We start from the raw sequence: 19,015 nt of genomic DNA on the forward strand, positions 1-19,015 counted from the left end.
AAATCTTAGAGAGAGAATTTTCTCAATTTAAAAAATAAATTGAGGAAATAATGTTGATAATAGACCATTGGATAACAAATATAAGATAATATTTAAATTTAAAAGAAATTGAGAAAATGTGATTAGTAGTTGAGATGTGAAAATTAAGAAAAATTGAAGAAAAAAAATTTGAGAGATTTATTCTCGAAATCTTATACTAATACTTTTACTAAAGAAAATAACGGTCGTGTGAGATGGCAATGGTGCATGGGTCTCAAAAAGCAGAGGAGGCAAATGGACAAAAGAGAAGTGTCCAACCTGGCTTTGCCAGTCTTAGCTTGACCGTGGCAGATTTAGATGCTTTAACGTCCTTCCTTTACCAAAATTTGTTACTTTTTTTCCTCAATAATACTCCCTCCGTCCCAAAAAGAATGACTCATTTTGAATATATGCACTATTCATATATATTGTTTTGACCATATTTTTCTACTAATAAATAAAAATAAATATTAACATATAAGATGTTGTTAGATTCGTCTCGATGAGTATTTTCAAAATATCAATTTTTTATAATTTTTACTATTATACAATTAAAGATATTAGTCGCCAAAGTTATGCATTGGCATGCGTGTTTCGGTCAACTGGGTCATTCTTTTTGGGACGGAGGGAGTAATAATAATAATAATAATGATATAAATAATCCTAACCAAACTTGTTATTCAAAGCATTTACCCGAAACCAAAGTATTCCTGATAGTAGCAAAGTCAGCTTTTTTTAAGCATAGCAGATCTTTTATTCTTAATTGTGCCTTTCTTGTTCTATAATCTGGTTACAAGTTACAACGCTTTTCCTTTTAGTTACGCTATGTTAAAGAAGTGGTGAAAAAAATAAAAATAGCAGTAGGCTAGGCAAATTAAAGTGAACAACCATTAATGTAGTTATATTATGGCTCGCAAGACATAAAAGTTAGTTTATTGGCTTATAGCTTATCTTTTATATAGTTGCTTATAAGCTAAAATATATATGTTTGGTAACGAGCTTATAACTTATATTTTTGTGAGTTGCCTCAATCTTCATGTTCATATTTGTGAGAAAGTTCCTCATGTTGATCAAAATGATTATAATATCCACATTAGTGACGTCTTTTATAACAAAGGGTGGAATTTCGATCACATATCTACGTGCCCTCGTCGTATTTCGTCATATGCTTATTGTTATATATGCGGTGCTTCATCAACCATATGCAAATTCATCTGCATAAACTAAATGTAGGTGAATGTATGATTTTTGAAAGTAGAGAATCCAAATCCAAATTTACTCTCTCTATAACAAGAATATTTTTTGTGATTCTTCTCTTATCCTTGCTCGTAGGTTTGGTTTCCTGACAACTCATCCAAATAATGTGATTAAAGTTAATAATGATAATATTTCGTTTAGTAACACTAGAAGATCAAATTTTGAAGGTCTTATAAGAATTTGATTTTTGAGATATGGATCTAGAGAACAAATTAAACAAAAATAATAATATCAATTGTTAGTTGATTTAATGGTGATTGACGCTGAATTTAGTAGGGAGAACCACCGTTCGATCTCGGAACTGACCCCGAATCAGATTAAGCGGTTCAGTGAGTCGGATATTGGTAGTAAAAAAATAATAATAAACAAAAATAATAATTTAAAATAAAATAAAATGGATCCCCATTTTTATTTTATCTTGAAAGAAGAAAAAAGAAAATTAGTAGCAGATATTTTGGCCCGGTAAAACTATAAGGCGAAGTGAGTGAGGCGTAGCCACTGCAGTTCCGACGCATTGAAATAAATTTCTTCGATCATCATAACCTATTTAAGTTGCATCAAACCTCTTATCGCTTCGTTTCCATTTTCTGATTCCTTTCGCTGTACGCGAATCTAGCCCTAAATCCTTCAATCACTTTCTCCGCTTCCGTCGTTATTCACATGGTAATTTTCTTTGCCCCTTTTATTACAATCTTTTCTTCATTTTTGAGTCAAGTAGTAGCAACTAACAACTACATTATTATTATTATTATTATTTTCATTTTCAAGGATCCTTATTCTGAAGACTTGCCTCATTACATTCATATCAATCAGAATGAATTTTATATGCGAAGGTAGGTTACTCATTTTTTCTTTGTTTTCAACTCCATTTATTCGTTGTTAGTTATAATTTAGGTTATCCAATTCAACTCGCTATAGTGACAAACTCTAGTAGATGAGATGAGAGCTTAATCATAAATCAAATAATGCCATTGTTATCATGTGGTGGCTCTTTAATTTAGACTAGTTAGATTAGGTGAACATAATTAGGCATGGTGTTTATAACATGATTGGGGTTTGAGTTGCTACCAGAACACAAAGTTGAAAGAATTCCCAAATCGCTGAAACGAATTGGATTATGTTAATTATTTTTTGGTTTTCACCACCAGTATCCGGTCCACCGGACCCCCTAATCTGGTTCGGGGGTCAGTTCTGGCATCAAGTGGTTCCAGCCCCCTCCTGATCGCATTTGCAGGATTATGTTAATTATAAGATATCTTAACTAAAATTAATGTTGTAAATGAAGAATAAAAAAAAAAAAAACTATCTTAAGCGAGTCCGCTTTACTCTGCATGTTAAAGGATTATTACTGGACCAGGCTAGAGGAATGTAAAATCAAAAGACTATTTTTTATAACAATGACCATCGTATCAGCATTTTTGACAAATCTTAATGTTTGTGCAGGCATAAGAAACAGAAGGAGGAGGATATTGCTATATGTGAATGTAGGTACGATGAAGATGACCCTGACAGTGCCTGTGGAGATGGGTGTCTAAATGTATTAACCAGTACTGAATGCACCCCTGGTCATTGCCCTTGCGATACCCTTTGTAAAAATCAGGTGAGTTCATCTTGTTTGGATCTGTATGTGGTGATATATGTTAGTCTTTCTTACTATAACCATCCTTCAGGCCGTTGAACCTTGGTCAAGAGAAGTTATTAGTTATTACTATTTGCTTTAACCTGTGTCTCTGAGGGCACATGTCATAATTTATTACGTATTTGTATTCTGCTCAATACAGTTATTTTGTTCTACAAATTTCTCAGTAGATTTCAAGGTTGCCCATCTTGAGCTTTTTCATATGACTCGTTGAATCTTACGTCAGTTCATATATGTATGATATATTCTGATAGAGTATGCGTTGATACCGACAAAGGTTTCACAGGTTTATAATCAGTTAACGTAGCTGGCATAACTGACATTCAGTTGCCAATGAATTAGTTAGTTAGTAGTAGTTGGTAGTTAGTACTTAGTAGTTACAATTTGGTTACTCTGTACAATTTTTCTTCCAAGCAGTAGCGCAATCGGGAGATGAATTCAATAATATCAGCTTTTACGTAAAGAAAAATTCTTGCTTTCTTTCTTTCCTCTAGATTAAATATATTCATGTTCCATATCTCATGCTTGCAGAAATTTCAGAAGTGTGAATATGCAAAAACAAAGTTATTTAAAACTGAAGGCCGGGGCTGGGGTCTTTTGGCTGATGAGGAAATTAAGGTAATCTATAACGAATTCCTATGAAATTTGGAGAAAAGAACTTGCTAAAACTGATGGCTATTTTTCTAGTGATCGTTTCTTTATTTCATACAGGAAGGACAGTTTATCATTGAATACTGCGGAGAAGTAATATCATGCAAAGAAGCCAAACGCAGATCCCATGCTTATGAAATTCAAGGTCAAACTTCCATAAAATCAGTGTCTATTATTAGTATTTAACTCTATGTTTTTTGTAAAAATTTTGTTTGCTTTTGCAGGTCTCAAGGATGCATTTATCATTAGTCTTAATGCGTCTGAATCCATTGATGCAAGTAGAAAAGGAAGCATCGCCAGATTTATCAATCATTCCTGGTAAATCATTTCAAACAAAAATGCCAAGATTAAGTGAAATTGACCTGCTTATAATATACTCCCTCCGGTCCTATATATAAGGAACACATTGAGAAAAACACACATACCAAGGATGCTTATTTTTTTAATTAAAAATTCTAAAATGTTATGTGTTATTCCAAAACTAACCTTGGTAATGTGTTTGTGTAATTAATGCATAACATTGAAATAAGTTGCATTTTATACAATTTAATAAGGGTATACAAGGAATTATCTATTTAATAAAGAATAAATTTAAAGAGTGTTTCTTATAAAAAGGACTAAATTTTTTTTCCAAAGTGTTCCTTATATATAGGACCGGAGGGAGTAATATATATGCCAATATTGTAGAACTGCTTTGTTATCCTCCTGCTTCCGACTGCCTAAGGTTTGACATCAAATGAATGCTTTTATGATTGCAGTCAACCAAATTGTGAGACAAGAAAATGGAATGTCTTGGGGGAAATAAGAGTTGGAATATTTGCAAAGCATGATATTCCTATTGGAACTGAATTGGCATATGACTATAATTTTGAATGGTTTGGAGGTGCAAAGGTTCGCTGCCTCTGTGGTGCGCTAAAATGTTCTGGATTCCTTGGAGCAAAGTCTCGTGGTTTTCAAGTGAGTTTTAATAACCTATAAAAGTTGAAGTGCTTGAGTGCAAATTTTTATCGGCTAAGCCTTTCATAATTCAATAGGTTGAAAGGCACTAGGTGTTTTTAATTCTTTTGATATATTGCGGTTGAAATTAAACAATAATGAAGAATGAAAATTGTGTTAATAAATAAGGAGGCGGGCTCTTCGATAGTTCTATTTGATTTGGTTATGTAAGTTTTGATAGAGTAGAATGCATGCTCAAATGATTTTTTATTGTGAAAAGTATCCAGCAGTTGTAACAATTGAAAATGATTTTTTGTCCCCCCGCCCGCTTTTATTTCCTTCTCTTTTTCACTGATTATTATTGGTTTTAATCATATATTCTTCCTCATGTTGGGGAAAATCTGCGCAGGAGGATACTTATCTATGGGAAGATGATGATGACAGGTAATTTATAATTTATTCTTTCCTGTGATGTCTTCATCTCTAAAAGGAAGCTTTCATTTTATCTGTCACAGACACAACTTGGATATCTCATATCTATGTACTCCTTCCGTCCCAAAATATAAGCAAAAATAGGTCAACAAAAGTTGATGAATTTGGTTTTAAATTTAGTCCAGATACATTCACTTTTGTTGACCCACTTTTGCTTATATTTTGGGACGGAGGGAGTATATCTCAATTCTTCCCCGCTCCTAGACCCCACAGTGATGAGATTCTTGCGCAGGAACTTATGCTTGATTTAATCTGCCCCCATTTGTGTGCTGAATCTTTTTGTATCAGATCATTATATCAAACATAAAAGGAATTCAAAGTCTTTTATTCAATCTCCTTCTCTTATCTTTATCTGAATATAAGTTCAGCAAATATCGAAGTTTTATTCTGATTGTACTTTGTCTTTTTTTCATTGTTACTTCATTTCCTATTTCTTGTGATATCTTGATTTATAAGTTTTTGTTTATGTTGTTGACTATAGATACTCAATTGAGAAAATTCCTTTATATGACTCGGCGGAGGATGAACTGACGTCAAATGTTGATGGACAAAGTGAACAATCCATGGCTATTGTACTTAAATCTGAAGAACTATCAGACTCCACTGTTTTAGATATTCAACCACTCAATTCTTCAATTGAGATCAAGGATTTAGGTATTGGAAAAATGAAAACTGAAATAGTAAGCGAGGACATGAAGTTGTACTCCCAAGATACCGAAGAGGACCTTTCACAAAAGAATGCAATGATATCACGCATTCGAAGTAACACTGCAGGAAGAAACTATCGCATTGGACCTAGGTCTGCCAAAAGATCAAAGGCAGGGGGAAGGTTTAAAAAACGCATACAGAAGAAAATTGATGCAAAGTATGCAGCTAGCCTCTTAGCATCAAAGGTAGCACAAGAGGAGATCTTAGATTATGAGGTATGGCATTCTTATGTATTTCTCTTATGCCGATTGCTTAATATCACTGTGTAGCTTGCAATTATGTTATTAGTGGACGAAATCTTAGTTATCTTGGTATTTTAACTTTATTGTAATTCCGAAGAATATCATTTTAATAATGTAGAGTGTAGAAAATAATAAGTGAATACTGTTGTGTGTTATTCCTCAGCTCAAGGCTGGTTTAAATAGGAAGAGTACAAACATAAAAGGAAATAATAGATAAGCTTAGAATCTCCTAGAAATAACAAACTAGGAAACTAAATATTTTCCAACACCCCCCTCAAGTTGGTGCATAGATATCTATCATGCCCAACTTGCCGATCAAATGCTCAAAGGTGGGTCTTGCTAAGCTTTTGGTCAAGATATCTGCAGTTTGCTGACTCGAAGTTACAAAAGGTAGACATATGATTCCGGCATCTAACTTCTCTTTTATGAAATGTCGATCGATCTCAATATGCTTGGTTCTGTCATGTTGAACTGGGTTATGAGCTATGCTAATAGCGGCTTTACTGTCAGAGTATAATTTCAATGGAAGCTCAATTTTCATCTTAAGCTCTTCTAGGACTCTGTGGATCCATAATCCTTCACAAATACCTTGAGCCATAGCTCTAAACTCAGCTTCTGCACTACTTCTTGCTACAACTCCTTGTTTCTTGCTCCTCCATGTCACAAGATTACCCCAAACATAGGTACAATATCCGGAGGTTGATCTTCTGTCAGTGACTGAACCTGCCCAATCAGCATCGGTAAAGATAGACACATTTCTTTCATTAGTCTTCTTAAAAAATAATCCCTTTCCAGTATTTGCTTTCAAATATCGCAGTATCCTATAGACTGCCTCAAGATGTTCCTCAAAAGGAGAATGCATAAACTGACTTACTACACTAACCGAGAAAGCAATGTCAGGTCTAGTGTGTGACAAATAAATCAGTTTCCCAACCAATCTCTGGTACCTTCCAGTATCAACAGGAACACTACCTTCTTCCCAAAGTTTTGCATTAGGATCCATGGGAGTATCTGCTGGTCGACATCCACTCATTCCTGTTTCTTTCAATAAATCTAGAATGTATTTTTGCTGGGAAACTACAATACCATCTTTTGATCGAGCAACCTCCATACCAAGAAAATATCTCATGGATCCCAAGTCCTTGATTTCAAAGTCTAATGCTAATTTCTCTTTTACTCTTGCCATTTCAACTATATCATCTCCAGTAAGGACGATATCATCAACATAAACAATTAGGACAGCAATTTTTCCATCTTGGGAGAACTTTGTGAACAAGGTGTGGCCAGCTTGTCCTTGAATATACCCTTGTTTCTTCATGGAATAAGTGAACTTTTCAAACCAAGCTCTAGGAGACTGCTTTAATCCATACAAAGACTTATTTAGTTTGCATACATTTGATCCAAACTTGTCTTCAAAGCCAGGAGGAATGTCCATATATACTTCTTCTTCTAAATCACCATTGAGAAAAGCATTCTTAACATCTAACTGATGTAGGGGCCAATCTAAGTTAGCAGCAAGAGACAAGAGAATTCTGACAGTGTTCAATTTTGCAACAGGAGCAAAAGTCTCTGAGTAGTCTATACCATAGGTTTGAGTAAAACCCTTAGCCACCAATCGAGCCTTGTACCTTTCGATTGACCCATCTGAATTATACTTCACAGTAAACACCCATTTGCATCCAACCGTCTTCTTGCCATCCGGTAGTGTCATAACACTCCAGGTTTTGTTCTTTTCAAGAGCTTTCATCTCCTCAAGTACAGCTTCCCTCCACTTTGGAACTTCTAGAGCAACCTGTACATTTTTTGGAATCTCTACACTAGACAATTTTGAGGTAAAAGCAGAAAAAGACGAAGACAAGTTTGAATATGATATAAAATTGGACAATGGGTATTTAGTGCAAGATCTAACAGGTTTTCTAACAGCCACAGGATCATCGATATCAGGATACAAAATACGACTCTCAGAAACAGAGATAGACTTACCTTTTCTTTTTTTAGGAAGTTGATCATTCCCCGGTTCAGATTCATGACAGTGTTGAGATGTGGACTCATCACTTTCTTTGTGATTCTTTCTCACAAAAACCTTTCCTTTCCAAGTCTTGTTTCCTGCTTCAAACCTATTATCTTTATATGACTCATTATTTTGTGGCATTTCAATTAGATCATCATTATCATTGTTTTCAAGATTCTCATTGTTTTCTTCATGAGAAAATGTAGGCTCGGATTCACCAAGCTCACTACTCATAACAGGAGTAGGATTAGATAAAGAATCATGGCCATTTTTCGTTGGTGCAGAAGTATAAGTCTTAGAACTTTGTGATACCGGCAAAGATAAATTATTAAAAAAACTCATGTCCTCAGTTTGAAACGAGTTAAAAAAACTCATGTCCTCAGTTTGAGACGAATCTTCATTTAAATTTTCCTCCTGAAGATGCGTGTCAAAAAAAGGTTTGTTTTCAAAGAATGTAACATCCATGGTGACAAACATTTTCTGGTTTTTTGGATCAAAACATTTATATCCCTTCTGGGTTGGAGAATACCTAACAAAAACACATTTTATAGCACGCGGTTCGAGTTTGCTAATATTCTTATGTTCATGAACAAATGCAGTGCAACCAAAAATTTTTAAGGTCAAATCGTTTGAAACACGATCATTAGGAAAACATTCTTTGAAAATATGAATTGGAGTTTTAAAATTAAGAACTTTGGAGGGCACTCTGTTAATTAAGTATGCAGCAGTTAAAACTGCTTCACCCCACAAATAATTTGGTACTTTACTTGCGAAAAGTAAAGCTCTAGCCACCTCCAACAAGTGCCTATTTTTTCTTTCTGTAACTCCATTTTGTTGGGGAGTGTTAGGGCATGAACTTTGATGCACAATTCCATTTTCACGAAAAAAATCACTCAACATTGTGTTAAAATATTCTTTGCCGTTATCACTTCTAAATACTTGAATATTTGTTTGAAATTGATTATGCACCATTTTAACAAAATCTTTTACGGCCTGACAAACGTCAGATTTCCCCTTTAACAAGTACACCCAACAAACTCTTGAGTGATCATCTATAAATGTGATAAACCATTTTTTATGAGAAAGTGTACTCGTTCGGTTAGGGCCCCAAACATCACTGTGAATAACAGAAAAAGGTTTTGATGGTTTGTAGGGCTGTAATGGAAAATGAGAACGATGATGTTTTGCAAATTCACATGCTTCACATTTAAACAATGACAAATCCTTATTACGAAATAACTCAGGAAATAAGTGTTTTAAATAAGGAAAACTAGGATGACCTAATCGTGAATGCCATAACATAACATCATCATTATTATTATTCAGAACTAAAAAAGATTCAAAGCATGAACTTATTGGTTTGGAAGGTAGTTGTGATTCAGGTTCAATGTCGAAGTAGTAGAGTCCTCCACTCTCCTTAGCACTACCAATAATCTTCCCCGAGTTCAAATCCTGAAAAACACAATGAGTACGAAAAAAATTAGTTTGACAATTTCTATCTTGGACTAATTTACTGACAGACATGAGACTACAAGATAGATTTGGGACATGAAGAACATCTTTAAGGTTAGACTTGGAGACAACACAACCGAACCTTTACCCGCAATGGCTGAAAAGGATCCATCTGCAATTTTTATTTTATGGTTACCTGCACATGCACTATAAGAAGAAAACAGAGTAGAATCACCTGTCATGTGATCACTTGCACCTGAATCTACTATCCAAGCACGACTGGACTGACACTAAAAAGGGCAGAAGTACCTTTTGGGGCAACAGAGCCAGAAAGAGTGTTAGATTCAAGAATTTTGTACAGTTTGTCTAGTTGTTCCATCGTGAATGAAAGCTGAATTGAAGAAGACTGTTGCGCTTGATCAGAATTACTGGCTTGGAATGTATGACCCTCACCTCCACCTTTGTTCTTCTGATTTGAAGTTCGCGGAAGACCATGTAATTTCCAACATTGGAAAATAGTATGTCCCAAACGATGACAATATTTGCATTCACGACGATATTTGAAAGTGGATGATCGTCGTCGAGAATAAAAAACGGCATAATTAATAATCTTAGCCAACTAGCACCGGAAGCAGCAAAGAAAAAGTAACGACGGCGAACAGTGCACGTGAACAGTGCGCACGAATAGTATTTCTGGTGAACAGTGCGAACGTGAACAGTGCCGTCAATGAACAGTAGCGTATGAACAGTATCACGGTGAACAGTGCCACACACAAAATCGGTTGTCGTGATCAGACCGTAAACACGACGGCGGCTAGGGTTTTGCGGAAGCGAGACCCCCAAAATCGGGAGCTCTCGATACCATGTAGAAAATAATAAGTGAATACTGTTGTGTGTTATTCCTCAGCTCAAGGCTGGTTTAAATAGGAAGAGTACAAACATAAAAGGAAATAATAGATAAGCTTAGAATCTCCTAGAAATAACAAACTAGGAAACTAAATATTTTCCAACATAGAGGATCCTTGTTATAATTTGTAAATTCCTTGTTATTATTTCACAGATATATCATTGTAATTATAGATCTGTTGCAATTTCTGCATAATGCACACATCATTCTACATCTTATATGTCACAAATAACAGAACATCAATTTGATCACCAAAATAATTCAATATTCAGGCATAGCGGCTTGGATGAGAAATATCACAAATCACGATCCTATTCCTCGTTGCTTAATCCTAAAATGCTTGGAGCATGTAATTATCATTTATATATCTGCATGTCAAGTTAAACATTCATCTCATTTGAAAATTTTCCATGCAGAAAAGGAAAGACGATGCCACAGAAGCCCTTGATTCTTTATACAATGAAATACGGCCTGCCATCGAAGAACACGAGAGGGACACACAAGACAGCGTATCTACAACAGTAGCAGAGAAGTGGATACAAGCTTGCTGCCTAAAACTGAAGGCGGAGTTTGATCTTTACTCGTCAATTGTTAGAAATGTTGGCTGTAATACCCAAAGGGCACCCCGCCAAGCAAAACCTACCGAAGCAGACAACGAAAACAAAATTAAGTTGTTGACAGATTGACATTCCAATCACATTCACCCTCACCCTCATCTAATCTAATCTAATCTGTAACTGATGATTCACAGAATATATTGGCAACTTTGAGAAACATCGTTTTTGAAATTCTTAATAGAAATAATCTAGGACTTGATGAAGAAATCCATAATCTGTGTCTATTATTTTGCCATGTTATGCTGTCTACAACAAATTCATTTACCGTGATGAAATTCATTGTGAGTGAGCAACACATGTTTCACAAAGGAAATTCAGTCATTGACTCCAACAACACATTCCCTCTAAAGTCAACTAGTACCAACCAATAACAGATCATAGTTACTCCAGCTCAGCATTCCAAAGTTAAACAATATGAAGTGTTGGGCACGTGCCCAAGTAAGAGTTTCTCACAAAAGAAACATAGCAGAGTATGAATGATTTAGTCAAGATATAGAAACAAAACACGTTGACTAGTCTAGTCAACTCTCCCACAAACATCACCTTCCTCGAAATTACACCTTTTTATTAACACCATTCAATTCTATTCCATTTCATTCCCTTTTCTCCTTCTCTCTCAATCATTTCACTCTTTCTATTCTTATGGAACACGGCTTCCAAGCCATCTTGGCTGCAATCGCCAGCTTCATCGTCGTCACAGTCATATTCGCCGTCATCATTCTCATCTGTCAGTACCGGAAAGCCGTTCAAATCCGCCGTAACAACCAGATCCGAACCCGACCACTTCGAAACACAAACCATTACCCAACCAGTTCCAATTCCTTCCTGGCGGTGGACGCTAGCTGGTCATGGGATCCCAATCTCAAAATCTCCATGGAAGAACTCTCCCGTGCTACAGATAACTTCTCCCCGCTCCGCATCGTCGGTGATGGAAGTTTCGGTATGGTTTACAAAGCTCAACTCTCCACCGGCGTCTTCGTCGCCGTGAAAAAACTCTCCCCCGACGCCTTCCAAGGATTTCGCGAATTCGCGGCGGAGATGGAGACACTAAGCAAGCTTTTCCACCGTAACATCGTTAAAATCCTCGGTTATTGGGCTTCTGGACCTGAACGGTTACTCGTTTACGAGTATATCGAAAAAGGAAACCTCGATCAATGGCTTCACGAACCTTCTTCTCCGACGCAACCAAACGACGACGTTTTGTCCACTGATATTATTCGTTCTCCTTTGTCTTGGGAAACAAGAGTCAACATAATTCGTGGTGTTGCTCATGGGCTTTGTTATTTACATGGGCTTCAGAAGCCCATTATTCATAGAGATATCAAAGCTAGCAATGTCTTATTGGACTCTGAATTTCAGGCCCATATTGCTGATTTTGGGCTCGCACGTAGGATGGATAAATCGCATTCGCATGTGTCAACGCAGGTCGCGGGTACTATCGGTTACATGCCACCGGAGTATCGAGATGGGTCTAATGTAGCAAACCAGAAAGTTGATGTTTATAGTTTTGGAGTCTTGATGATCGAAACTGTATCGGGCCATAGGCCCAATTTGGCTGTGAAATTGGAGGGAAATGATATTGGGCTTGTTAATTGGGCCAGGAAGATGAAGGAAAGGAACACTGAGATGGAGATGCTAGATGTAAATATTCCAAGAGAAGGGTTGAAGGAGGAGAGTGTTAGGGAGTATGTACACATTGCTTGTATGTGCACTGGTGAGTTACAGAAAGATAGGCCTGAAATGCCAGAGGTTGTCAAATTATTGGACTCAATGCCCCTATGAAGGATGATTTATTGAGTTCACAATTTCGAATTTATCATCAGATACATGTAAATAGATAGATACATTCAGAGGAAATGCTATGGCTAGTAGCATCAGATTGATGTAATTAAATTGTATTGCTCTAAAATTAATTATATATATTAGTTTTTATTCGGTTGATGAATGTTATCTAGTGAGCACATTTTCTCTTGTTGATGCTGCCAATTGAGTTGGGTAATCAAAGAGATGAGAATTTTAAATTGAGTAGAAAGCAATGGAGTTTTATTCTAAGAAAATAGTTTTTGTAAATAAGTGATTGAACTTAAATGGTTAAAGAATTTCGGTGATTAACAAATATTTTGAGATAGTTTAAATTTTAGTCGAAATAATAATTGATTATTTATTTCTTGAATGAAATTTATATTACCACGATCTCGTTTTTCTTATAAATTGAGGAGTGGTTAGAAATTCCACCCATAAGGTGGATAAGTTGGATGATTAAAGTTCGAACCCGACCCCAGCATATAAAATACAATATTTTTGTCAACCAAGCTAAACTCACGGATCAATTAAGAGTTAAAGCTTAATAGAAATAGTTCTAAATTAGATGTTGTCCAAAGTATATTCTTGTACCATCTTTCCTAATTGACTCGTTGGTTATGAGTTACACAGGTGGAGTGATCACTCCCTACTCAGTCTACAGTTTGTGTCCTGTAAATTTCATGGTAGTGATGAAGTGTCTCTTGCATAACGTGTCATGGAATATACCAGTAAAAGTCACATTGATTTTTCTTCTCTCATATGGAATGGAAAAATAGAGCTATTAATTAATACTAATGTTTAAGACAAAGTGGCATATATACGACAAAAGAAAAGTAACATAATAGAAGTCCCACATCGATTTATTCGGAAAGGATACAAGTGTTTATAAATGTGCGGTGAGGAATATTTATGTACCGGGCTAGGTAGTGCTTGCCTGTAACCCAAGCGGGGGTAATAAAGTTTTGGGAGTTATGGATTTTGTGTGGATTGGGAGGGAACTACTTGGTAGGCTCAGCCTTGAATGGAGCGCCCTGAGATGGGTTATGAGTAATCGGACTCGAGGCTCAGGGTGTATTGATCCGAAGTAGTTCGGGTTAACATTGTCTTAACAGAGCAATGCTCCAAAAAAATGGAAGAGTTCCAGTTGCGGTCAACCACTTTGGTTCTTTCTCAGTCCACACTCTAGCGATAGCCACCTCTATTTTTTGACACACTTTATAAAGTTTTACATTGGTTGAAAGTTGTGGTAGTATATAGTTTATATAAAACTCTTCAAAATAAAACATTTTTTTAATTCTTTCTCAAAAAAAGAAAACATTTTTTTATCAAGAACAAAATCGCAAAGAGTTATATACTCTGACATATAATATATCAGAATATGGTGTGTGACCTATTTGAAGTTGGAACGAAACATTAACACTTGTTGATAAATGTCATCTAAGCACATTTTCTCTTGTTATGTTGCTGCTATGCTGCATGTCACTTGAGTTGGGTAACTAAAAAGAGACGAGAATTTTAAATTGAGTAAAAAAGCAAATGAGTTTTATTTTAAGGAAAAAGTTTTTTTTAAATAAGTAGTTGAACTTAAATGGTTAAGAAATTTCAATGCAATCATTGACAAATTGTTTTGAGAAAGTTCAAATAACAATTGATCAAATTTTATTAATCTCTCGAACAAAATTTAAATTAACACAATCTCTTTCTTTTAGAAATTGAAGAGTTAAAACTCGACAAAGAAAGTCTTCTAAATTAGAATTATTTCAATTTGAATTTTGAACTCATTTGTTTTTTTATCAAATAAATTTTCTAGAACGGAAATTATTGAAAAAATCTGAATTTTTTCTATCAATAAGATGGAGTGTGTAAATTATGTGTCTCTCTCTCCTACATGTTATCAAATACACACAATATTACCTCATGATCGATTGCAAAAAATGAAGGAAATTTTTGCATTTTGTTTTATTTAGTCATACTAAATATGTTGTCCAAAGTATATTCTCGAAGGTTATGAGTCACACTTGTGGAATGATCACTCCCTAACAAATCTACTGTCTCATGCAAGACGTGTCATGCAATGTATAGTACTAGTAATACCAAGTTTTTTTACTTTCACCACTGGTTTAATTTGGTTTTGGGATCAGTCTCCTTTCGATTATAGTTGCGGGAAATTGAACTGTGATCCTCTCTACTAAGTTCAGCGTTAATCATCACTGAACCAACTAACGATTGTTAACTTGACAAATTCATGATTTTGTCCATTATGAACCAATTTTTTCCACCATTAGATTAAACTAACTCATCACACTTATGATGATCAATCAACACCAAATAAAACCTATAAACTTCATATCTATCATTGCTTTCTCTCTCTCTACAACATCAAATAAAAAACAAATTTTATCATCTCTACATTTTTTTTATTTGAGTGGTGTTCATCAACAGCTTATTTTGAATTTAAACCGTAATACTAATACTACAAGTCCCACATCGATTTATTGAGAAAGAATAAAAGGGTTTATAATTTAGGGGGAGAAAGTTTTAAATACCGGGCTTGGTAACGCAAGCCTGTGACCCAAGTGGGGGTAATAAAATGGAGGTAGTTATTGGTTTTGTGTTGGATTGAGGATATGGAACTATTTGGTAAGATAAGACTTGAGCCTTTATTGAAGAGTGAGTGCCCTGAGTTGAGTGCCCTTGATTGAGGCTCAGTTCAGGGTATATATTGACCCGCTTTCGGGCAAACGTTGTCTTAACAGAGCAGCGCTTTCAATAAGTGTCATGGAATAGGATGTGACCCACACTGTTAGTGGGGTCAAGCACTTTAGTTGCTTCTTAAACCACCCACATTATTTCCAGCAATAACCGGAAGAGTTCCGGTTGCGGTCAATCACTTTGGTCTCAGTCCACACTCTAGCGATAGCCACATCTATTTTTTGACAAAATGTTTCGAGAAAGTTCAAGTATATATTTGTACTCAAACAACAATTGATCAAATTTTAACAGAGTCGGTATTGGTATCTGTATTAGAGATGAACATGACGCTTTTATTTCAGCAAAAACTGAATGATTTACTCCTAAAAGTGAAGTTCATGCAGGTGAGGTACTTGGGCTGCTTTCTGCGCTCAAGTGGGTGCAAGAGCTCAACTTAGGACCGATAGATTTTGAGTTGGATTCCAAGAGAGTGGTTGATAGTTTCCACTCTTCACGTAGAAATTTAATTGAATTCGGCGCTATTATTGATCATTGTAAATTAGTTTTCTCCAGTTATTATAGAAACTTTAGCGTAGAGTTTGTGCAGAAACAAGCTAATGAGACTGCTCATACTCTAGCCAAGACGGTCACATTGTCTGCTAGTTTTCAAGTATTGGTTGATGTACCAAATTGTACTTAACACATTTTAATTAATGATATGATATTTCGTAAAAAAAAACAATTAGAATTATTTCAATTTGAGTTTTGAACTCATTTGTTTTTATTATCAAATAAATTTTCTAGAACGGGAATTATTGAAAAAATCCGAAATTTTTCTATCAATAAGTTGGAGTATGTAAATTATGTGTCTTTCCTGCATGTTATCAAATACACACAGTATTACCTCATGATCCATTGCAAACAATGAAGAAAATATTGCATTTTGTTTTATTTAGTCAAACTAAATATGTTGTCCAAAGTATATTCTTGAAGCATCTCTCCCAATTGAACGTTTGTTATGAGTCACACTTGTGGAATGATCACTTCCTACCAAATCTACTGTGTCCCGTAAATTTCATATGAAATGTCTCTTGCAAGTTGTGTCATGCAAATGTATACAACTAGTAATACTAGTAATATTAAGAGTGTGTTTGATCTGCTAAAAAATAAGGAGTTTGACATTATATCTTCAATTATACTGTGTTTGATTTTAAAACTATTGATGAAATTGAACAAATTAGGGGTCAAAGAACCGGACAAAATCAGAGTTTTTTGTACCCCACTGAACCATGAGATAATATTTTGTCCTCTGCGCAAGTTTTCTAAGATACCAAAATAACATTTTGTATACCAAACATTATACTAGACAAAATTTATTGAATAACTTAAATGTTTGTCTTGTGATGTTTTGTCCGTACTTGTATTTTGCAAATTAAAAGGGTTTTTTAGCTCGGACAAATTCATTAATTTCTCCATTATGAACCAATGTTTTCCACCGTTAGATTAAACCAACTCACGACATTTATCATGATCAATCAACACCAAATAAAATCCATAAACTGCATCTCTATAATCACAAAATTTACAGCACAAGCATGAGAGAATGGGTTGGAAAAGCAACAAGAGAAAATAGAGTAAAGGTAGAAGAAGCGAAAGAGAGAATGTTGAAAAAGAAAGAAGAGAAAATACAGAGACAGAGTGAGAAAGTGATAATGTGTTTTATTTGGTGTGTTGGTGGAGCAGGATAAAATATGATGCGATGACCTGATCCAACTGTGAAAAAAAAAAAAAGGTTCATCATGAACCAATACTTTGACATGTCCAAATTAAAAGAAACCGTAATACTAATACTACAAGTCCCACATCGATTTATTGAAAAATAATACAAATGTTTATAATAGATGCATCTATGTCCATCTATATGGGTCCAAAAAATGTGACGTCACATAATTTTTGGGATCAAAACTTACTGAAATATTTATATGTACTAAAAAAAAATTTAAGATATTTGTAGGAATCAAAAACTTATTTAACTCGTACGTATACTATATTTAACCACAAATTTGTTTGAAATAATAATTTCCTTCAAAGAAAAGTAGTAAAATGTGATTTGATACAACAAATACAACACTACTAGATTATGTTCGTCATATATAAAATTAACAGTCTTTTTTTTTAAGCAAGTTATTCCATTCAAAAAACAGGTTTGTACAAAATGATCACAAGTGATCCAACCAATTAAAGGGGACAAGCAAAAACAAACAGAGAAGGCTAAACTAGATTAGCAATTGAGCAATGTGCTCCCTAAGCTTAACATTCCTCCAACCTCTATATACTATAGTATTCATAATGTCTTCATCTATGTTTGTATTATATACTTTGTTGCCAAAGCAAACATCATTTCTATATTTTCATAAGGCATAAATTGTTTCAGCAGTTGCACTCTTCAGGAGTTGTGCCTTCCACCCTTTTCCTTTACTATGTCTTGTGACATCTCAAATCAACACTCCACTTCATAGGAACATGATCAACCTGCAACCATATGAGGACTTTTTGCCAAATAAGTTTAAGTTCAGTGCATCCAAAAAATAAATGATTAATGATTTCCTCTTGGTTGCAAAAACAACATTATAAGTTCACAATCAAACCAAATTTAAGTAGCATATCCTTTGTTGCCAACCTGCCGTGACAAGCCAACCTGAAAATGAAAACTGCTCTAAGCCGAGTCATATTATAGTACATAACTGTTTTCCAGTCTATTAAGGGGTAGGCCTCCCTCAACAACTTGTTAATTTTCCTAGTTATAGCATTCCCCTTCATGTGTTCCCCACCCTCGGATATATGGGAGCGACTCCCTTTGTTTTAGGATAGCCTTAAGAATCCAAGAACAGGATTGATTCACCGACTCCCTTTGTTTTTTAAATTAATAGTCTTTAAGTTTTAACTCATGTCAAATCTTCTTTATTTTAACTTTTTATTTTTTTTAAATCTTCTTTATTGTATTTTAAAAATTTATAATGAGATTTAATTTAATTTTTTTTTATTTTATGTTTTGAAGGAAAATGAGAAATATTATTCCAATAATTTCAATATTATTCAAATATAAACTAGTTTTTAGTGATAAATATTACGATTATAACTATAATACACATAACAACAATTTTGCGCTGGCGAGTAATTTTGTAACGGAACTAATTTTGCACAATTGCACTATACAATATTCGACGTATAATAATTTACTCTATTAATATTTTTTACATTATTTTAATATATAAAATTTGAATCAAAATTAAATTATGTAATTTAACATTAACTATTATTTAATATACTATAACAATATGGGGTTATCAACTTATCATTAAAAATTCTCACATTTTCTACTAAAATTTTGACAAAATAAGGCACTTGCCATCAAAATTGAATATTACTAGAATTTAAGAAGACGTGATGCTTTGTGCTAACTTCTGTTCTCTGTTTCGTTCTTAAATTCAACTAGGACAGTTGTTAAGCGTATATACTAAGTCTATAACCCCCACAATAGATAGCACAGAGAACTCATGACCCGTGTTAATAAGGGTAACTTTCAACGAA

General features: G+C 34.6%; 2 protein-coding genes across 2 annotated transcripts; both read left to right on the forward strand.

Annotated features, from left to right (window-relative positions):
• The first annotated feature begins 1,707 nt into the window (after positions 1 to 1,707).
• On the forward strand, positions 1,708 to 12,871 carry LOC123903674 (histone-lysine N-methyltransferase ASHH1). The gene is made up of 10 exons (XM_045953287.1): positions 1,708 to 1,938; positions 2,044 to 2,108; positions 2,719 to 2,875; positions 3,446 to 3,532; positions 3,626 to 3,710; positions 3,790 to 3,883; positions 4,324 to 4,522; positions 4,911 to 4,945; positions 5,475 to 5,916; positions 10,730 to 12,871. The coding sequence occupies exons 1-10, from the start codon at positions 1,936 to 1,938 to the stop codon at positions 10,997 to 10,999; spliced, it is 1,437 nt and encodes a 478-aa protein (XP_045809243.1). The 5' UTR covers positions 1,708 to 1,935; the 3' UTR covers positions 11,000 to 12,871.
• Positions 11,804 to 12,712, forward strand: LOC123913406 (probable receptor-like protein kinase At2g42960). Its single transcript, XM_045964139.1, has one exon. The coding sequence runs from the start codon at positions 11,804 to 11,806 to the stop codon at positions 12,710 to 12,712; it is 909 nt and encodes a 302-aa protein (XP_045820095.1).
• Positions 12,872 to 19,015: the final 6,144 nt, after the last annotated feature.

Source organism: Trifolium pratense, linkage group LG1, assembly GCF_020283565.1.
Source record: "Trifolium pratense cultivar HEN17-A07 linkage group LG1, ARS_RC_1.1, whole genome shotgun sequence".
NCBI lineage: Eukaryota > Viridiplantae > Streptophyta > Magnoliopsida > Fabales > Fabaceae > Trifolium > Trifolium pratense.